The sequence below is a fragment of the Neomonachus schauinslandi genome, chromosome 9 (genome assembly GCF_002201575.2).
Source record: "Neomonachus schauinslandi chromosome 9, ASM220157v2, whole genome shotgun sequence".
Lineage (NCBI taxonomy): Eukaryota > Metazoa > Chordata > Mammalia > Carnivora > Phocidae > Neomonachus > Neomonachus schauinslandi.
The window spans coordinates 114696892-114717113 of NC_058411.1; the positions used below are offsets into that span (position 1 = coordinate 114696892).

Sequence of the window (20222 nt, forward strand, 5' to 3'; positions counted from 1 at the left end):
TAATTGTGTGTAAGGAGGCCATGGAAATACTAAAGAAGGAGCAGACTATTGTAACTGGGGGAACTAGGGACAGCTATGGAGAAAGCAGCACTTGGATTTATATTAAGGAATGAGAGCGGGAGAAGGAAAAGGTTGAGGAAAACCCGAGTATACCAAGTCTGTGCACACCATTTCTGGGTTCTCTAGCTTTCTCTTGTTAAATCAATCTGCCTCTGCTCCTCTCAACCCTCTCCTCACCTCGTCCCCCCATATATAAATCCTATTTCAAAAAAATTCACTCTTGCCTTCAGGTGTTTGTAAGCTCTATTATCTCTTATGAGGGAAAAGTAACAAAGTTATTTTTTAAATGGTTCTTTATTCATAAACTTGATGCAAGTTTACAAAATTTACTGTACATTGCCAAATAAATCTGCAATGAAAAATAAAACCCCCCAAAAAACAAAGCATGCCAAATGTGCAGCTGTCAATCTGCTAGCCATCAGGATATTAAAGAATTCAATAATGTATTCAAGATTTAGCCTTAGGTTTAAGGAACTTTAATGCTTTAAAGAATTCTGCCTGGTCACTTATTATCTCAGCAACTGGCAATCAGAACTTTATACAAATGTAACCAAGTAAACAAAAATGCCAGAAAATCTTTTTCTACTGTCCTCTTAACCAAAACAGAACAAAAAGAAATTAAACACACAATAATGCAGAAGTGCCAAGTTCCTCTGATGTGGTTTACTAAGTTAAAAATTGAAACTTAGAGCAAATGCATAGGAAACACTTTTGAATTTTGTAACTTGTTTGTGCAGAAAATGTGCTTCTGGATTTCATTTTAAAAGTGCTTAATAACTAGAATTTACTTTTAAATCAAACTGGGGTAGATAAAAAAAATCTATCACCAACCAAACAGGACTGATTCAGGTAAGGCAGTAAAATGGAGGTACACTGATTTGCGTCAGGTTTTATAAAAGAATGAACATATGTAGAGTTCCTATTAGTCTTTCAATGCAAAAGCCATTGTTCGACTATAGCAAAAATTTTAAGAGTCTCCAAATTAGGTATCTTTTTGTACTTTACTGTGCAGCTTTTGCTCAAGGATTCGGTCTTTGTGCCAATCACTTTACAAGTTTATTAGTTTAAAAATGATTGCAACATCCCGTTAATAAAATGGAAACGTAAAATAAAAATGATTTAGTATTTTAAATAACTTCAAGCTCTATACTGCAGTTCTTCATATGAAATACTGAACCAACAAGAAGCAGATTCAGCCCAGCAAGACTCTGATGCCCCAGTGGAAATTACTACTTAATTTACACAGCCTTGCTTTGCTTTGCCTAAAAAGTACAATACAACTCAATTAAGAGCATATCTTCGGGAAACAATTCGTATCTTCACCTAGCCATAAAAAAGTTTAACAATTTAATAAGTAGGCTTCCTGTCATTATTTTGGCAATATCAAAAAATGGTTTTAACTTGAAAAAGCTACTGTTATTTAGAAGACCTTAAATTTTCTAAACCAGTATTAAACATCAATTAAACTTTTATTGGCTCTAAATGGAACAGTATATTGCAAGTCTTCATAACACATGAGCTCAATATGGGAAAGTTACCAGAGTTGCAACTTCTGTAACCTGATGCTGACCTGTCTGCTTGACAGATTTTTCAAGAAAAAGAGATCATGAGTGGCCAGTAAGTGTATTTATCACAAAAAATACAGTAAAGGCCCCACTGCTCAGTCCAAGATATGTAAATGAGCAAAATGAAAAGGCTGTAACTCATACTGGATGTCAATTGACAGATTATCCACTAAAATATCTATTAGCTAACGTCTTCGGTACTGCTGTTATAGGGGCACTCAAAGCTTGTGTCTGCATGTTGGAAAGATTTTCTTTAAAGCAACATTGGTCCAAACATACGGCAGTCAACATATTTAGCCATCTTCCTTTGGAGGGGTGTACCAGCCTGAAACACAATGGAAAAAAGTTAAAATACCTTAAGTCAGCTAGAAGAAATGGCATTTCACTTAAGGTTAGCTACTTCCTCTACTCATATTTTCTTGTTTAAACCTGTTCTAAAAATTAAACTTAAACTTGGGTTGGTGATAGAGCGTTTTGATATGTGCACAACATAAAGTTATTTTCTATGAATAAATTGCACTTGAGTCTTCAACATAAGATCTCTATACTAATCGAACTTCTAGCTAAAGATAATAGCATGGAACAACAGCCTACAAGCCAGGTTTTACCTTCCATTTCAATTGCGTAAAAGTAAACCTCGCTGTAAATAACTATCCCCCAAACAAAATGTTGGCATTTTAAAAGAAGAAGAACCTGGACTATCAGTGGTATAATGATACCATTTCACCAGTGAGGAAGCACCTCAGCGAGTGCGGCGACTGTGCCTGGGATCAGAGTTAGCAGCAAAAACCAACCTAGAACCCATTTCCTTATTCTGAATCTACTGCTCTTTCTCCAAAGCTGAACTGATACACACCCACACTTTCTAAAATACATTTCCATAAACATTTTTGAATGCTGACTATGATGTTTGCTCCAACAAAAATTAAAAAGAAAAAATGTGATTGTTTCCCAGGCAACAAAAATCTAAGCTCTCTATAGAAAGGCTAATGAAACGAAGTACTGCTTAGCATGAAATGGCTATTGGGAACAGTGTGAATATACCAAGATATATGGAGCATCCACATGGTTATGAAGTAGTATACAGGTACCTGTGGATCTACTAATTTAGTGTGCTGTGAATTATTACTATGAAAACCCAGCCTTGCCCTCAGGTTTTATCATTTCCTTCTTCAGAGGCTTGAACCGTTTCAAATATTATTCTTTCAGAAATAGTCACTGAAAAAGTGAAGTTTGGTTTGTGATTAAAATAAAAGTGAGCATAAAGCACAAATATTAAGTCACAAGCTACTACATTTCTAGTAAAGAACACTTTACTATAAATAGTTTCCTTAAAGAAAACTACTTCCTATTTATTTACTCTGCACAAAAAAGCATCAGTTTCACTACCATGGCTATAATGAATATCTTGTTATCAGCACTTGGTTACAAAGTGCCACGCGTATATACTATTCTTTTTCCTCACAAGTTTGGCAAGACAGATTCGCCTTTTTAGAGATGAGGAAACAGGGGCTGAGAGGTAATGGGACTTGCTCAGAGACACAGAGCTAGTGAGTAACACAAATGGCACTTGAAAAATCAGTCTTCTAAATTCCAAATCCACCTCACTGTTAGAGACAACTGAAACCATGCCTTGTGAATACAAGCAAAATTTAAAGTAGAATAAAGTTTATGGAAGATAGTTTAAGTTTTTAAAACTTACAACTCAAATACTCTTAAGTGTATATATACTGAAATTAGAACTATTTTTACTTGAATAGATAAATGTGTATAACTGTCAAAAAGCATTAAGTAGTCTGAAGATGTTTCAGAAACAGCTGGTTCAGGATCCTGATTACACTTACTCAGTACCAACAAGAACTCCACCTGTACAATGGCCTTTAACTCAGCTCCTATCCTAATACCATACATTTCAAGTGAGTAAAATGATTCATTCATTAATGTATTAAAAAATCTTGACTCTCACTCAGGTTCTCAGGCCAAGTATTTAGGATACAAAGATTTTTGAATGAAGCACAGTGTGTGCATCCTCAAGTTAAACTTTTTCACTGTGGTAACAGTACTTTTAAAAAATTAAAGCAAAACCCAAAATAAACAGGATAAGTTATCAAAAGTACCTTATATAAAACTTCTATAAATGGTAATAAATACTTATTAAACGTACCATTTTTCTCATGTATCTGTACAATGGAATTATAGGATTGTTGGGCTCTTGCTAGATTATATTGATTCTGAAAAAGAATTATACATTTTAAATAAAAATTATAAGTAGATGAAAATCATTACAAATAATTTATGGGTGCATCACCACTATGCTTAAAAGAACACAGGAAACTGAATTATATTTCCATTTCAAAAATAATTTTCACTTAAAACCTTCATTTCTCAATTCCATTATTCTCTACCACTTTAGAGTAACAAACCAAAGTTGTACTACAATAAAAATCTATTTAAGCTTCACAGTTCATTTTTATAAATCCTCTTGCTACTGGACAAGTATAAAGCTTTATAGTTCTAGTGCCCCTCTCCACTGATGAATCTAGGTAAAGAATGCTATTTGGACATGAATGAAACTCAAACTCTCTTTCTCATAACTTCCATTGAAAAAACCCCCCCCAAAAAACCCAAAACCAAAAATCCCCCACAAAAAAACAAAAAAACACCCCACCAAAAAAATGACAAAATACGACCTTTAGATAAGGTAACATAAGCCATCTTGCCATCTTGAGTTAAAATCTAAAAAATATCATAAGTGGCACCAAGGCATTACTAAAGGAGTCCTCTTTTGGTAGTCTCTTTAGATCCTCTTTTAAAGGACCAAATTTAGGATTAATTTTGTCTCTGTCAGTACAACTGAGCAACATCTTAACCTACAATATATCATGAGCATTCTTCATAGTGGCACACACCCATTATGTCATAGAATTTAATAATAAATTCATACAGCACAAGAGTTGAAAATGTATAAAACATTCTAAGTGAAAATTCTCCTTCCTACCTGTCCTCCAATCATCCAGTTCCTCCTCTCATCCATCCTCCCTTTCTTACTCAAGTTACCTGCTATTAGTTTCTTGTATCCTCTTAAGATTATATAAGAAAAGTCATGTATAGCTTATTGTTATTAGCCGCCATCCCCTGCTTTTCCTCCCAACAAATGGTAGGAAGCATGCTACAGACACCGTTCTACCCCTTTTCTCACTTAATGTATCTTGGACCTTGTTCCCCATCAGTGTGCAAAAAGCTTAATCTTTGTTTTTTTTAAATCATGACATATTCCATTGCACGGAGAGTCAACTACTTTTATTAATCCCCAATGGGTGGACATTTAGGTTGTTTCAACATTCTGTTGTTACAATTTTACAGTGAGCAACCCTGCACAAATATTTCCAAAGCACTGGTTAAAAAGTCCTTGAGTGGAACTGCTGGGCCAAAAGACATGTATGCCTTTGTAATCTTGAGGTGTTGCTAAGACAGCTCTCTACAAGACCGCATAAATGGGCTTGCCTGCCTGCCACGTGTGAGAATGCCTCCACACGGCTTCACCAGTGATCTTACCAACCTTTGTTACCTCTGACAGTATCAGAGGTGGAAGATGAACATAGTGTGGATTTGATTTGCATTTCTATTACTGAGTGAGGCTGTCTCCAAATGTTCACAAGCCATTTATTTCTATTTCTGCAAATGGATGTTTTATAACTTTTTCTAGAGTATAGCCTTTTTCAATTTCTTTTTTTTTTTTTAAAGGTTTTATTTATTTATTTGAGACAGAGAGAATGAGAGAGAGAGAGCACATGAGGGGGGGGGGGTCAGAGGCAGAAGCAGGCTCCCTGCCGAGCAGGGAGCCCGACGCGGGACTCAATCCAGGGACTCCAGGATCATGACCTGAGCCAAAGGCAGTCGCTTAACCAACTGAGCCACCCAGGCGCCCGCCTTTTTCAATTTCTAAGAGCTCTTTAAAAATAGTAAAACCCTCCCATAATGCATCTGAAAAACAAACATAAAACATGCCATAGTGTTATCTCCAAGTTAATGAAAAGTAGTGTTTTTTAGTCGGTCTATATGTTCAAAGGACAAAATACAAGAGAAGGAGATTATATATGACAAAATACACATACACTGAAACTTGCAAATGATCAAGAAGCAGTCACTTCCTAACCCTACTGCCCAACTACAAGATAAGAACAGAAAAATAAGAACATTAGCCTTCCCCATTCTCTGTTGTCAACAGCATGATCTTCAATTCTAGTTTAAAGAGAATGTCACTGCAGAGGCCTTCCTGTAACAGGGAGTTAGCCCTTTCCGTTTTCTACTTCCTTGACCTTATTAACCCTTTCCTTCCACTTTCTTTCAGCTTACTTGATTGTCCTTTCTAACACGGAGTTAGAGGCTTGGTTCATTTTTATTCTTTCTTTCTTTTTTTTTTTTAATGGATTTTAAAGCAAGGAGTATTCCCTGTGAGCTCTCATTTAATTTCTAGTATGCAGTGATTTCATTATTGCTGTTCTCTAGCTATTCTGCAGTTTTCATTTCAAAGCCTGGTTAAGGACTTCATTTGAGTTTCATAATTCCACAAAAGGAACATTTGTTTTCTGATTTTATTATTATAGTTTTTAATTTAATTAGGATCAGAGAATGACATCTGTCCTTTTCTTCATTGACCAGGATTAGTTTCATGAATGTTCCAGACAAAGAGAGAGAGATGATAGAGGGAGAAAGAGGAGAGAGAAGGAAACAGGGACAGAAAGAAAATTTTAGTATTGCCATTATGGTTCATTTCTAATTATTTTTAAAATTTCATATGATTTTTTAACCATGATTTAGAATTATGTTTAATTACCAAATTCACGTGGATTTTTATTAATTTTTTCATTACTGACTTCTAACCTTAACTGCATTGTATTCAAATTCTATGGGTTGTTTTTAAATATTAATTTATGATTTTTTCCCCATATTCCATAAATGCTTGGAAAGATGTAGTACCTAACTACTGGGCACAGTATTCTACTACTGTCCATGTGACCAAGCTTAATTTGTTATTCAAATCTTCTACATTTTTCACACATTTAACTTATCATGAAACAGGTACATTAAAATCTCATTATGATGGTGACTTGGTCAGTTTCTCTTGTGGTTTCACCAGTTCTTAACTATAGTCAACACACGATTATTACTATATTAGTTTTATTTACCAGGTTTTAATCTGTATTTTGATGCTATTTTAATAAGCAAATAATTACTATATCTTCCTGGTTGAGACTTTTATCATTAAGTAGTCACTAATGCTTCCTGCCTGAAAATTCTACTTTGATACTAATATCAAAGTATATTTTTTTAAGTATATACTGGCATTATCTTTATCATCCTCTCTCCTTAAAAACAAAACTTTTCAATCTTTTTCTAGCCTCACAATTTTTTTTAAAAGATTTTATTTGAAAGAGAGAGAGAGAAAGCATGCGTGAGAGAGAGAGAGAGAACACAAGCAGGGGGAGGGGCAGAAGAAGGAGAAGCAGGCTCTTCACTGAGCAGGGAGCCTGATACGGGGCTTGAACCCCAGGACCCTGGGATCATGACCTGAGCCGAGGGCAGAAACCCAACTGACTGAGCCACCCAGGCACCCCTCTAGCCTCACAATGTAAACATACTTCTTAAAAACTGCTAGATTTTGCTTTATTAATTCAATCTAACTGGTAACTTCAGTCCATTTATACTTGTGACTTGCCTTTACCACCTTACTTTCTGGTTTCCATTTCTCTTGTTTTTTAAACATAATTTTTTTATCTCCTCCTGGAGTTCCAATAAGACATTTTAGACCTCAATCTGATCACCACCTCTCAACTTCTACCATAAGGTCTATTCCCATGTTGCTTTCTGTACAACATTCTGATTTACTTCTTCTAGCCCAGCTGGTATCTTTATAATCATCATACTGAACTCTAGTTCCGATATCTTACTAATGTCCGTATTGATTAGGTCCCTGGCAGTCGTACAGCCTCTTGTTCTTTTTTTTGAGGCGAGTTTTTCCGTCTTATCATTTTGTCCAGAGGAAAACAGATGAATGAGAGAAAATGCTAAAAGGGTAACAACGACCCCAGAAAAACATACACTTCCAGAAAGTGGTTGCTTTTCTGTTCAGAGTTGCTGCTATTCTTTTCTTCGATTTCCTGTTGAGTTTGTAGGTGTTCAGAATGGTTTGATACCTATCTAGCTGAATTCCTGGGACCAGACGAAATTTAGGTCTCCTACTCCTCTGCCATCTTGCTCCTCCTCCTGATTTACTTCTTCTTTATTTATTTTTTAAAGATTTTATTTATTTATTTGAGAGAGAGAGAATGAGAGACAGAGAGCACGAGAGGGAAGAGGGTCAGAGGGAGAAGCAGACCCCCTGCTGAGCAGGGAGCCCGATGCGGGACTCGATCCCAGGACTCCAGGATCATGACCTGAGCCGAAGGCAGTCGCTTAACCAACTGAGCCACCAGGCGCCCCCTGATTTACTTCTTCTAATCAATTAATTCTCCCTTCTGATACCTAACCCATCTATTGTTTCTCATTTCAATTATATTTTCCATTTCTATAAATTCTATTTCATTCTTTTTCAGATTTGTCTGATTATTCCTGATGGTCTCACTGCTCGATCAATTTTAGGATTCCTTTTTTCTTTTTCTTTACATTTAATGTTTTTCAAATAACTATTCATTTTCTCATAACTCTAATATCTGAAGTCTTTATTCTGTGTGTCTGATAATTCCAAAACGTAAAGTCTTTGGGAATATCTCATTTATTGTTTCTGCCAATTCTCATGTATGCTGGCTTACTTGTGTGCTTGTGATCCTTCAGTGGATTCATATTTGCTTGATCTTAACCTTTAAGAATCCTGTAGGTCTAAATCAGAAAAGCTTTCCTCTTAAGAGTATCTGTGTCTGCTTCTGATGAGAACTGTGGATACAACTAACTTGAAAGCATTTTAGCCTCCTTGGAGAATCTCAGGATTATGCAAGGTTCTCACATTTGGCTTGCCAAACTTGCTCATTTATAAATAAAAGACTTAGTACAGGTAGCACCTCCCCCTCTCCCTGGAATAAAAAACTAAAAACCAGATCTCTCATCTGAATAGGATCACTCACCAGAGAATTCTGTAGGTAAATAATTGGGCAACATGGAAGGATAGGTGTCTTTCCTGACAGCAGAAATAGTTTGGGAGTTGCTCCGAGAGTTGTGTGTTCTAGGATTTCACTATTTACTCAACTATCATGCACTCCACTCCATGTGGTGAATGAACATTTTCAAGGGCACTACCTTGCCTATCCAAACCCCGAATTCTTGCTAAGTCATGAGAGCAGAACTCTACTTTAGAAGGCTTTCTCACCACTAAAGCCTAGAGTTAATGTTATAGCCTATAGCCCATGTTAACCGACCAGAAAACCAGCCTGGCTAACATCCTTCTGCCTCATGGCTTGCTCTCAGCTCCTGCTGGCTGAGCCTAGGGGAGCAAGCTAATGGCAAGACTGTACAATGACTCTGGCCTGCACAGAGCTGCAGATCCTTAGCAATATCAATTTGACCCTTTCTCCAAATTTCATGTGTACTGAGAGGCAATTTTTTTGTTTTCCAGGACTTATGTATATCATTTTAGTAATATTTTCAAGAGACAAACTCATTCATTTCTTTTGAACCAATAGCTGATATATCTTTAAAAATATTTAAGATATTTTTGAAGTAGTAGTTATATGTCAAAAAGAAGTTCAAAGAGCACAAATGATTCAAAGTCTCCCTCCCATCTCTAACCCGCCCCACCAATATTTCAATACCCCTTTATCAGAAATAGTTGTTAGTACTTTCTTGAATATCTTTATAGATGCTTAAAAAAAATCTATATAATAGATCCTTGTCTCTCTCTCTCTCACACACACACACGGTAGCATATTTTTAAACACCATTTAGCATGTTATTTGACAGTATTTTTAAAGTTAACATTCAGACTATTTCCTGTAGAATTTAAAATCCTTTAAGGTAAAACTCCTATTACATCATATAAAGTTTCCGTATTCTTTTTTTTTTTAGGAATTGTTGTTTTGTTGTTTTTTTTTTTCTTTTAAGATTTTATTTATTTGACAGAGAGAACACGAGAGCAGGAACACAAGCAGGGGAGTGGGAGAGGGAGAAGCAGGCTTCCCGCTGAGCAGGGAGCCCGATGTGGGACTCGATCCCAGGACCCTGGGATCATGACCTGAGCTGAAGGCAGATGCTTAACGACTGAGGCACCCAGGCGCCCCAAGTTTCCATATTCTTTTTTTTTTTTTTTTTAGATTATTTATTTATTTATTTATTTGAGAGAGAGAATGAGATAGAGCATGAGAGGGGGGAGGGTCAGAGGGAGAAGCAGACTCCCTGCCGAGCAGGGAGCCCAATGCGGGACTCGATCCCGGGGCTCCAGGATCACGACCTGAGCCGAAGGCAGTCGCTTAACCAACTGAGCCACCCAGGCGCCCCAAGTTTCCATATTCTTAATGATATTTATTAATAAGAAAAAAAATTGAAGAGTGAAGTTTTATAACAATGCATTAAAAAAATTCACCTAAGACATACTTTAATATGCAAATGTGCTCAGCTGCCTGATTTAACATTCTATATAAAATGGTTCTATTATTTACTTGCTAAGAAACCTACAAATCATGGACATGTAAAAGTTGAAAGCAATTCTACTGACATTGAGTAATTCCAAGGGAACTGTGGCACTGAACACAGCATTGATATTACAGAATTTTAAAGCTAGAAGAGACTTAAAATATCCAAACCAACTGTATTTTAGATAGATACAGACACCCAGAACAGGTAACTTTACACAGTGAATTATCAGTAAAATGTTCACTTACTCAAAACAATCATTGTTCTAAGCCTTTTACATTTTCTTTAACAAGAAAAGCGTGCTAATTTTTCTTAAGAACATGATGAAATTTAACATCAAGTTCTACATATAAATAAATGTCAGGAAGAAGTTTTATTAAAAGATGAGAATTATACCAAATGTCAATAGTATTTCTAGATAGTCAAAATTACAGATGACTTCAGTTTTTTGTATTTTTTTCTGTTAGAAACCATACAATGAGCATAAATTTTATCATTACAAAAAAATAAAATTTGATGTCTTACTACATAATCACTCTACTGACATGTTTAATACACCTAAAATATACACACTGTTAAGAAATGCTAGTTAATGTAGTTAAGCAATTTACTAGACTTTATATAAAAAATGTTCTGTTTCAGTGTAAAGAAATAGCTGTTAAAAGAACTCAAGTAAAACAGTTATTCTACAGTACTATCCCAAATAAATGATTTTCATAATAACTTTTTCAATTTTTTGCTTCCTCTGTGAGTTAAGATTCTAGTGGACTCATGCTTTAATGTGCAATACAGTTATAAATACACATTTAAATTTCATACTATTTGGGTAGGCATTTAGCACAAAATTCACACAGGCCTTTAGGAACATCCAAATTTTTTAATATGTTAGGTCAGGATAATTTCCATCAACAAATATTTTTGTAAAATATACTAACTTTAGAGTATTATCCTTGGTCCATTTAACTGTTTACAGATAACTACAATCAGACATGGAAAGAGGTTTCTGACATCATGAATAAAGAGCAGAACTCCATGGGTAAGAGGAGAGACTAACACCAGACTGTCTGGTTCCAATCCACGTTCTGCCCACTGTCACCTTACACAAATTATCTAACTTCATCTGCAAAATGAGGACGGTAAGAATATATACTCTTAGGTCAGTAAAAAGATTGAAATAGTACCTACAAGTGAAAAGTTTGGATCAGAGCCTCACATATAAATGCTCACTGGGAATTAACTATAATAACATGATCTCAATTTCAGGAAACTTCAAAGTACATATAATTTTTAACTTATTAGTATGTACATACCAGTAGTAGATTTAAAATTATAAACATGCTTACCTATAGTAAGAATAACAAAGACTAAAAGAATAAGAAGAAGCCTCATAAGGGAACAGAAAATACATACTATCATTTATGTGATCTTCTTAATAAAAGTACCTTATTTGCTCCAAACTGCACTCTGGCTTTGCCTTTGACTAACGTGGCATTGATTTGCATGATAACTGACTCTATTGAGTAGGCACTGCTCCAGCCCTATAGGAAGAAAACACTTCTGTAAAATACAATGGTACTCTTGATTTCCACTTTGGAAAACTTAATAAAATGGCACATAACAACTTGACAACAGCAAGACAATGGTAAGAAGTCTGTATACAAGAGAAAAAAGTAAAGTTGGACTGTTTCTAAAATCTCGTTAAAACAAAAAACAAAAAAACCCCTATGTCCTAAGTATCAAACATAAGCAAATTATAACCTTATAGAAACATCGCTCTTAGAACACCTCTCCTTGCATAGATTAAGCACCAAGTACAATGTCATTTTATTGGTTTGCCCTAAGTAGACTTTCATTATAAAAAGCAGGTGTTCAAAACAATTTTTTTAAGTAGGTGGTATTACATCAGAGCTTTTCCACTCAGAATCTAATTTACATCATCAAAACACTCCACTGAGATTGAAAAATGAGTACTATAAGAAAATAGTCACCTGTTTTGTGAGAAGTTCCATACATAGTGCTCCACCGCCCAACACATACCTTAAAAAGAGAAAAGGAATCCTATTTAATTCTCTAGATCTCAATGTTCCTTCTTAAATTTTAAAGGACCACCACTAAGAAGTATGCATACAAGTAAAGGTTAGACGATAACATGCAAAAATGAGAACAGTGGTTAGGGTTCTAGGACTAAAAGGGTAATTAAAAAATTCTAATGTCATCACTTTATTATAGTCTTAATTTTTTTTTAAATAGTGGTTCTTAGAAACAGAATACTTGAACACTCTAAGGATATCAGAAACTAGGACCTTAGCCCTAAATATTCCACAGAATGGGAATGTTATATTCATCTGAAAATTTATCTGCCATCATGTTAGCCAATGGCACCAACTTTACCCTATTTATAATAATGAACAGGACATGGTATTTTATGGTTAAATTGCTTTTATCCATACTTTTGTGAGGATCAAATGGTTATGACCATAGAGCCTCTCTCCGGGACTCCTCAATTTCTCTTTCTAATCCTGAGAACTGTTCTCTGAACCAGACTTTTGGGAATTTTCCAGATCTCTCTTAGGAAACCCTTATTTAGATCAAGATTATTCAACCTTTTAACCCTTTCTCAAACAAAATAATTTCATTTCTCCTTCAATGTTAAACTTCAAAATATATGAAATATTATGCCTTAAAATAACATCAAGGGAATGATAATTATAGAACACAGACTGATAAATCTTGAAAATACATAAGCTAAGACCACAAGTCTGATTAGATCTAAGTGAACACCGAGTCCATTACAAACTTTTTTGTCCTCTGGGACTTTGCCCATGCCTTTTCCCTTGCCTGACATTCCTTTGGCTCCCTACTCTTCCAAATGCCATCTTTTCCTCCAATAAAACTTGCCAAGACCATTCTAGTCTGTAGGTTTTGCCTTCTGGCTAGCCAAACACATCCTTGTGTTGACTAAACCAAATCACAGAAAAGTAAGGAATCTAAAAACTTCTACTGTAGACCATTATCATTAGTTATAGTGAAATTATTCAATAATGGAAATTATTCGGGCGCCTGGGTGGCTCAGATGGTTAAGCGTCTGCCTTCGGCTCAGGTCATGGTCTCAGGGTCCTGGGATCGAGTCCCGCATCGGGCTCCCTGCTCCTTGGGAGCCTGCTTCTCCCTCTGCCTCTCTCTCTCTCTCTCTGATGAATAAATAAATAAAATCTTAAAAAAATAAAAATGGAAATTATTCAATAATTCCCCACATCCTGGAGAATTTAAGTCAGTGTCTCCCATACTGGATTGCACCAAACTCTGGGAACTTCCACAGTTAATGTTTATAGGAGGGAAAGAAAAACACTTCAAAACACTAAATCTGGGTGGAGAATCAGGAAATTTTAAGCTTCTTTGTATATTCTCCTAGGTCTCTAAAACACAGAAATCTATCTCCAATCATTTGAATCTCCCACTGGACTCAAAGAGTATCTTGTATATAGTGACTTTAAATAAGCACTTGTTGATTTAACAGAATTAGAAGATCCATGTTTGCATTTGGATTGTGGTTTCTCCACAAACTGCTCAAACTCCAGTAATCTGTTAATGAGTTAACAATATTCTTGATCCTTATACTTCAGAAATGCTAAATACAGACAGGGGCTCAGGGACTGATCTTAAGAAAAGGAGTTATGTAGACCAGCCCGAGTTTCCAATTATCTAACTGCCACCTTTCTCTTTAGCACGCCACTCTTCATTCTGGGGGTGGAGAGTCTTTCAGGTGAAGGAGGCAAGTTTTTGTACTCATGGGCCAAAAGAAAGTACATTTTCTAAAAGGCCATAACTACACAAATGTTTGTTGGATGTCTAAACTAAAGAAACAGTTCTAGTACCTACATAAAAAGTGAGGTAGGCAAACTTTTCCTTAACACACACTATTAGCAACATGTACACCCAAAAGGAGTGGTTGATTCTACCTCCATATTGAGTTATATTCATTTTATCAATATATGTTCCAAACCCTTATTGCTCTTTGCCTCCAAACAAATAGTTCCTGCTAATTTTTTTTTTTTTAAGATTTTTATTTATTTGACAGAGCGAGCACAAGCAGAGGGAGAGAGAGGGAGACGCAGGCTCCCTGCTGAGCAAGGAGCCCGATGTGGGACTCGATCCCAGGACCCTGGGATCATGATCTGGGCCGAAGGCAGGCGCTTAACTGACTGAGCCACCCAGGCGTCCCAGTTCCTGCTAAATATTGAGACAATTCAAGGGTAGTAGGAAAAAAAAAATCCAAAGATCATTTAAAGATAATATGCCACATATGCCGGCATAGTAATATTTTTTTTTAATTATGTTATGTTAATCACCATATATTACATCATTAGTTTTTGATGTAGTGTTCCATGATTCATTGTTTGTGCATAACACCCAGTGCTCCATGCAGAACGTGCCCTCCTTAATACCCATCACCAGGCTAACCCATTCCCCCACCCCTCTCCCCTCTAGAACCCTCAGTTTGTTTTTCAGAGTCCATAGTCTCTCAAGGTTCGTCTCCCCCTCCGATTTCCCCTCCTTCATTCTTCCCCTCCTGCTTAAAAAACAAACAAAAAAAACTTCAGTTGTGAGGTACCTGGCTGGCTCAGTTGGTGAAGTGTGCAACTCTTGATCCTGGGGCTATGAGTTTGAGCCCAGTGCTGGGTGTAGAGATTACTTAAAAATAACATCTTTTTTTTTTTTAAAGATTTTATTTATTTATTCATGAGAGAGAGAGAGAGAAGCAGAGGCAGAGGGTGAAGCAGGCTCCCCGCAGAGCAGGGAGCCCGATGCGGGACTCGATCCCAGGACCCTGGGATCATGACCTGAGCTGAAGGCAGACGCTTAACCGACTGAGCCACCCAGGCATCCCAAAAATAACATCGTTAAGAAAATCAAAACCTTGGGGCGCCTGGGTGGCTCAGTCATTAAGCGCCTGCCTTCGGCTCAGGTCATGATCCCAGGGTCCTGAGATCGAGCCCCGCGTCAGGCTCCCTGCTCTGCCGGGAGCCTGCTTCTCCCTCTCCCACTCCCCTTGCTTGTGTTCCCTCTCTCTCTGTGTCTCTCTCTGTCAAATAAATAAATAAAATCTTAAAAAAAAAAAAAAAGAAAAGAAAAACAAAACCAAAACCAAAAAACAAAACAAAACAAAAACAACCCAAAAAAACAAAAAAAATAACTTCAGTTGCCAAAGTTGTATAGCAAAACACTATCCTAAAGCTTAGCCTCTTCAGGCAATTCATAATTTTCGTTATACTAGGAAATTCTGGCAATAATGTTTGCTAGCTAACCTCCCCATCCACAAACTAGAATGATCACTTAAATTGCACAGATGAGGGGGCAAGAGAAAGCATTTATCAGTACTAAAGTATTTATACAACATGAGTAAGTGATCCTAAAAAAGAGGTGGAAAATGTAAAAGTTTTATATTATAGCCACATTGTTGACAATAATCATATTAAAAAAACGGGGGGGAACGCTTACACAGGCCACATAAAACAGTCAAGACCCTCCCCTTTCTTGAGGTAAGGAAATAAACTATAGACTGTAAGAGCAGAACTTTTAGATAGAAATAAAGAGAAAATGCTGGCACTTAAAACCAGACTATTAAGGACATGTTCCCTTAATACAGACAGAAACAATCCATGGTCATCTAGAAGTAGAAATATTCTCTTCATGGATGAATGGGGCACAAATAATAATTCATATTACATCAACAATAAAGCATTTTCAGTTGCCTACAAATAGCCACTCAAAATGTACTAATAAGCTAAAAAAGAAATAATCTTTATGATTCTCAAGTTACTACACTCTGATCTGAACTAAGCAAGAAAGACAAGTACTGACGGCTCATTAAAATAGCTCATAAAAATACCAAGCCTTGGTGGGGGGCGCCTGGGTGGCTTAGTTAAGCGTCTGCCTTGGGCTCAGGTCATGATCCCAGGGTCCTGGGATAGAGTCCCACACATGGCTCTGGGCTCAGTGGGGAGCCTGCTTCTGCCTCTCCCTCTGCTGGCTGCTCCCCCTGCTTGTGCGTGCTCTCTCTCTCTCTCTCTCTCTGACAAATAAATAAATAAATAAAATCTTGGGCGCCTGGGTGGCTCAGTCGTTAAGCGTCTGCCTTGGGCTCAGGTCATGATCTCAGGGTCCTGGGACGCAGCAGTGAGCCTGCTTGTCCCTCTGCTCCTCCCCCCACTCGTGCACAGGCTCTCTCTCAAATAATTAAATAAAAAAAAATTATTAAAAAAATAAAGCAAGCCTGGGAATTGCAGATTACCCTAAATTGTCTATATCTTGCTAATTTACTGTAATTCCCTCTCCTTCATTGACTCACAAATATTCACTGCACATATATATACTACACACTGAGCCAGGCAAAGTATACACTGAAGAAAACTGACAGGACCCTGTGCTTCATGATGTTTACCATCAAGTTAAGATTACAGATGTTAAATAATACAAAGTAGGGAAGGGGAACCCAGACTTCTAGGAGAAGGAATAACCGGGGGGGGGGGGGGGAAGCTTTTTAAAAATGTGGTAGTCAGAAACAGCATCTGTATGAGTAATGCACAAGTTGAGATTCGTTGGAGTTAAAAGTGTGGGTGGGAGTAACCTCCCAGGCAGAGGAATGTCTGTTAAAGAAAGCTTATGAGGAAAAAAAGAGTTTGCCGGGTACTGGGGGCTGAAAGACATTCAGTGGGGCACCAGCTTTGACAGGAGAAGTGTGGTACAAGAGGATTAGAGAGGAAGCCAAGGGCAACATCACAGACAGCATGAAGAATATGGTAAGAGCACCAACCTGTAAGAGCAATGGAAAGACATGAAAGAGTTTAGCAGGGGAGCAACAGAATCAAACACATATTTATAAAAGACCACTTTAAAAGCTTACATGAGGGAAAGAACACAAGCAGGAGCCTGGTCAGAAATCCTCTGAAATGGCCACGTGAGAACTGATGATAGCCACAACAGAAATGGAGACAAGTAACTGGATCTGGGAAGTCTCGGAGAAGGAGGAGAATTAGAGGACCACATGTGGGAAAGAGGGTATAAAGGAAAACTCCTATGTTCAATAACTGAGACAGGGAACACCGGGAAAGGAGACTAGAAAGAAGAGGATTTCAAGTTTTCATGCTATAGAACTGGAGATGCCTACATTCAAGTAGACATGTCAAGAAGGCAGGTAGAGGAGGGGCGGAGCAAAATGGCAGAGGAATAGGAGACCTGGATTTCGTCTGCTCTCAGGAATTCAGCTGGATAGGGATCAAACCATTCTGAACACCTACAAACTCAACAGGAGATTGAAGAAAAGAATAGCAACAACTCTACAAACAGAAAAGCGACCACTTTCTGGAAGGTAGGACGAGCAGAGAAATGAATCCGAGGCGATGTTCGGGAGGATAGACGGCGGGGGAGGGGCCTCCGGCGGCCGCTTCTGGCAAGTGATAGAGCCGCGGAGCACAAAATCGGAACTTTTAGAAGTTGGATCCACTGCGGGACGTCGCTCCAGTGGCTAAGTGGGGGGTGGAACCCTCGTGGGACAGTGTGGTCTCAGGACCCTCGGGGTCACAGAAAGACCGGGGATGCCTGAGTGCGGCAGAGCTCCCAGGTATCGGAGCGGGGAAGCTGGCTGCAGAGGCGGAGCCGAGGGGCGGGCTCTCAGCTCGGGGTTGCCATAGACCGTGATCCGCAGCACAGTCGGGCCCCTGCTCCTCCAGCAGGGACCCAACAAGAGGCAGATCTGGGGAGACTCACCTTCCTCCTCCCGGACACACCGCAGGGATCTGCTGGGTTTGGAGACTCCACACGAGTCGCGTGCCAGAGATAGAAACGCTCGGTCACAGGCCGGGTGAGCACGGAGTGCGGCCGGAGACCGGGGAGACAGGAGTGACTGACGGCTTTTCTCTGGGGGCTCACTGAGGAGCGGGGCCTCGAGTTCTCGGCTCCTCCGGGGCAGAGATTGGGAAGCCTCCATTTTCACTCTCGGCCTCCAAAGCTCTACGGAAAGCTTCCAGGGAACAAAAGTTCCCGAGAGCAAACCCGAGCAGATTACTTAGCCCGGACTGGGCAAGGGCGGGGCAATTCCACCTCTGGCAAAGACAATTGGGAAGCACAGCAACAGGCCCCTTCCCCAGAAGATCAGTGAGAACAGACAGCCAAGGCCACATTTACTGATCAATGAGAATGGCAGAACTCCAGAGCTGGGGGAATACTGCACATAGAATCCATGGCTTTTTCACCATGATTCTTTAGTCTTTCAAAGTTAATTTTTTTTTTTACTGTTTTTTTTTTTTAATTTTTCCTTTTCCCTTTTTCAACCAACATCTTATCAATCCCTTTTTTAAAAACCATTTTTATTTTTCATTTTTAGAGTCATATTCTATCCCTTCATAGTAGTTACCCTTATTTTTGGCATATATATATAACTTGTTCTCTCCTTAAAATTTTGAGATAGTTTCTTCTAACAGATCAAAATATACCCTAAATCTCTAGTGTATGGTTTTCTTCTACTCTCCTGCCTGATCACATTTTCCCCTTATTTTTTTTTTTAAACCTCTTCTTTTTTCAAACAACTTATCAATTCCTTTTATAAAATTTTTTGTAATTTTCATCTTTACAGTCATATTCCATCCCTTCATCGTATCAACCCTTATTTTTGTACATATGTAAGTTTTTCTTTCTTTAAAAGCTTGGGAGGCACTTTCTTCTAAGACCAAAATACACCCAAAATCTAGTGTGTGGCACTGATCTATGAACCAGCCTGATCATATTTGATCATATTCTGGTTTTTTTTGTTTTGTTCTTCTTTTTTTTTTTTAATCTTTTTCTTTTTCTTTTCTTTCCCTTTCTTTTCCCCCGGCTTCAGGTCTTTTCTGATTTGTTTAGAGTATATTTTATGGGAACGTCGTTACCCTGTTAGCATTTTATTCTCTCATTCAATTATTCTCCTCTGGAGAAAATGACAAGACGGAAAAAAATCACCTCAACAGGGACACCTGGGTGGCTCAGTCGGTTAAACATCTGCCTTTGGCTCAGGTCACGATCCCAGGGTAATGAGATCGAGTCCCACATCGGGCTCCCTGCTCAGCGGGGAGCCTGCTTCTCCCTCTGCCTGCTGATCCCCCTGCTTCTGCTCCCTCTCTCTGATATATAAATAAAATCTTTAAAAAAAAAAATCACCTCAACAAAAAGAACAAGAGGCAGTACCGACTGCCAGGGACCTACTCAATACAGACGTTGGTAGGCTGTCGGACCTAGAGTTCAGAATCATGATTTTATTTATTTATTAAAATATTTTCTTTTTTTTTTTTTAAGATTTTATTTATTTATTTGAGACAGAGAGAATGAGAGACAGAGAGCATGAGAGGGAAGAGGGTCAGAGGGAGAAGCAGACTCCCTGCCGAGGAGGGAACCCGATGCGGGACTCGATCCCGGGACTCCAGGATCATGACCTGAGCCGAAGGCAGTCACTTAACCAACTGAGCAACCCAGGTGCCCAAGTTCAGAATCATGATTTTAAAGATACTAGCTGGGCTTGAAAAAAACATGGAAGTTATTAAAGAAACCCTTTCTGGAGAAGTAAAAGAACTAAAATCTAACCAAGTCGAAATCAAAAAGGCTATTAATGAAGTGCAATCAACAATGGGGGCGCTAACTGCTAGGATAAATGAGGCAGAAGAGAGAATCAGTGATATAGAAGACCAATGATGGAAAATAAAGAAGCTGAGAAAAAGAGAGATAAGCAACTACTGGATCACGAGGGCAGAATTCGAGAGATAAGTGATACCATAAGATGAAACAACATTAGAATAATTGGGATCCCAGAAGAAGAAGAAAGAGAGAGAGGGGCAGAAGGTATACTGGAGCAAATTATAACAGACAACTTCCCTAATTTGGGGAAGGAAACAGGCATCAAAATCCCGGAAGCACAGAGAACCCCTCTCAAAATCAATAAAAACAGGT

The 20222-nt window shown here is 38.1% G+C and overlaps 1 protein-coding gene across 1 annotated transcript in view; it reads right to left on the bottom strand.

Annotated features, from left to right (window-relative positions):
- Nucleotides 1-1097: 1097 nt before the first annotated feature.
- The window catches only part of UBE2Q2 (ubiquitin conjugating enzyme E2 Q2), a 260679-nt gene continuing 241554 nt past the window's right edge, over nt 1098-20222 (bottom strand). The window contains exons 6-9 of the mRNA XM_044918297.1: nt 12236-12284; nt 11690-11785; nt 3790-3856; nt 1098-1950 (exon numbers count right to left, since the gene is read on the bottom strand). Coding sequence (XP_044774232.1) covers nt 1919-1950; nt 3790-3856; nt 11690-11785; nt 12236-12284 — 244 coding nt within the window. The 3' untranslated portion in view covers nt 1098-1918. The remainder of the gene's footprint in view (nt 1951-3789; nt 3857-11689; nt 11786-12235; nt 12285-20222) is intronic.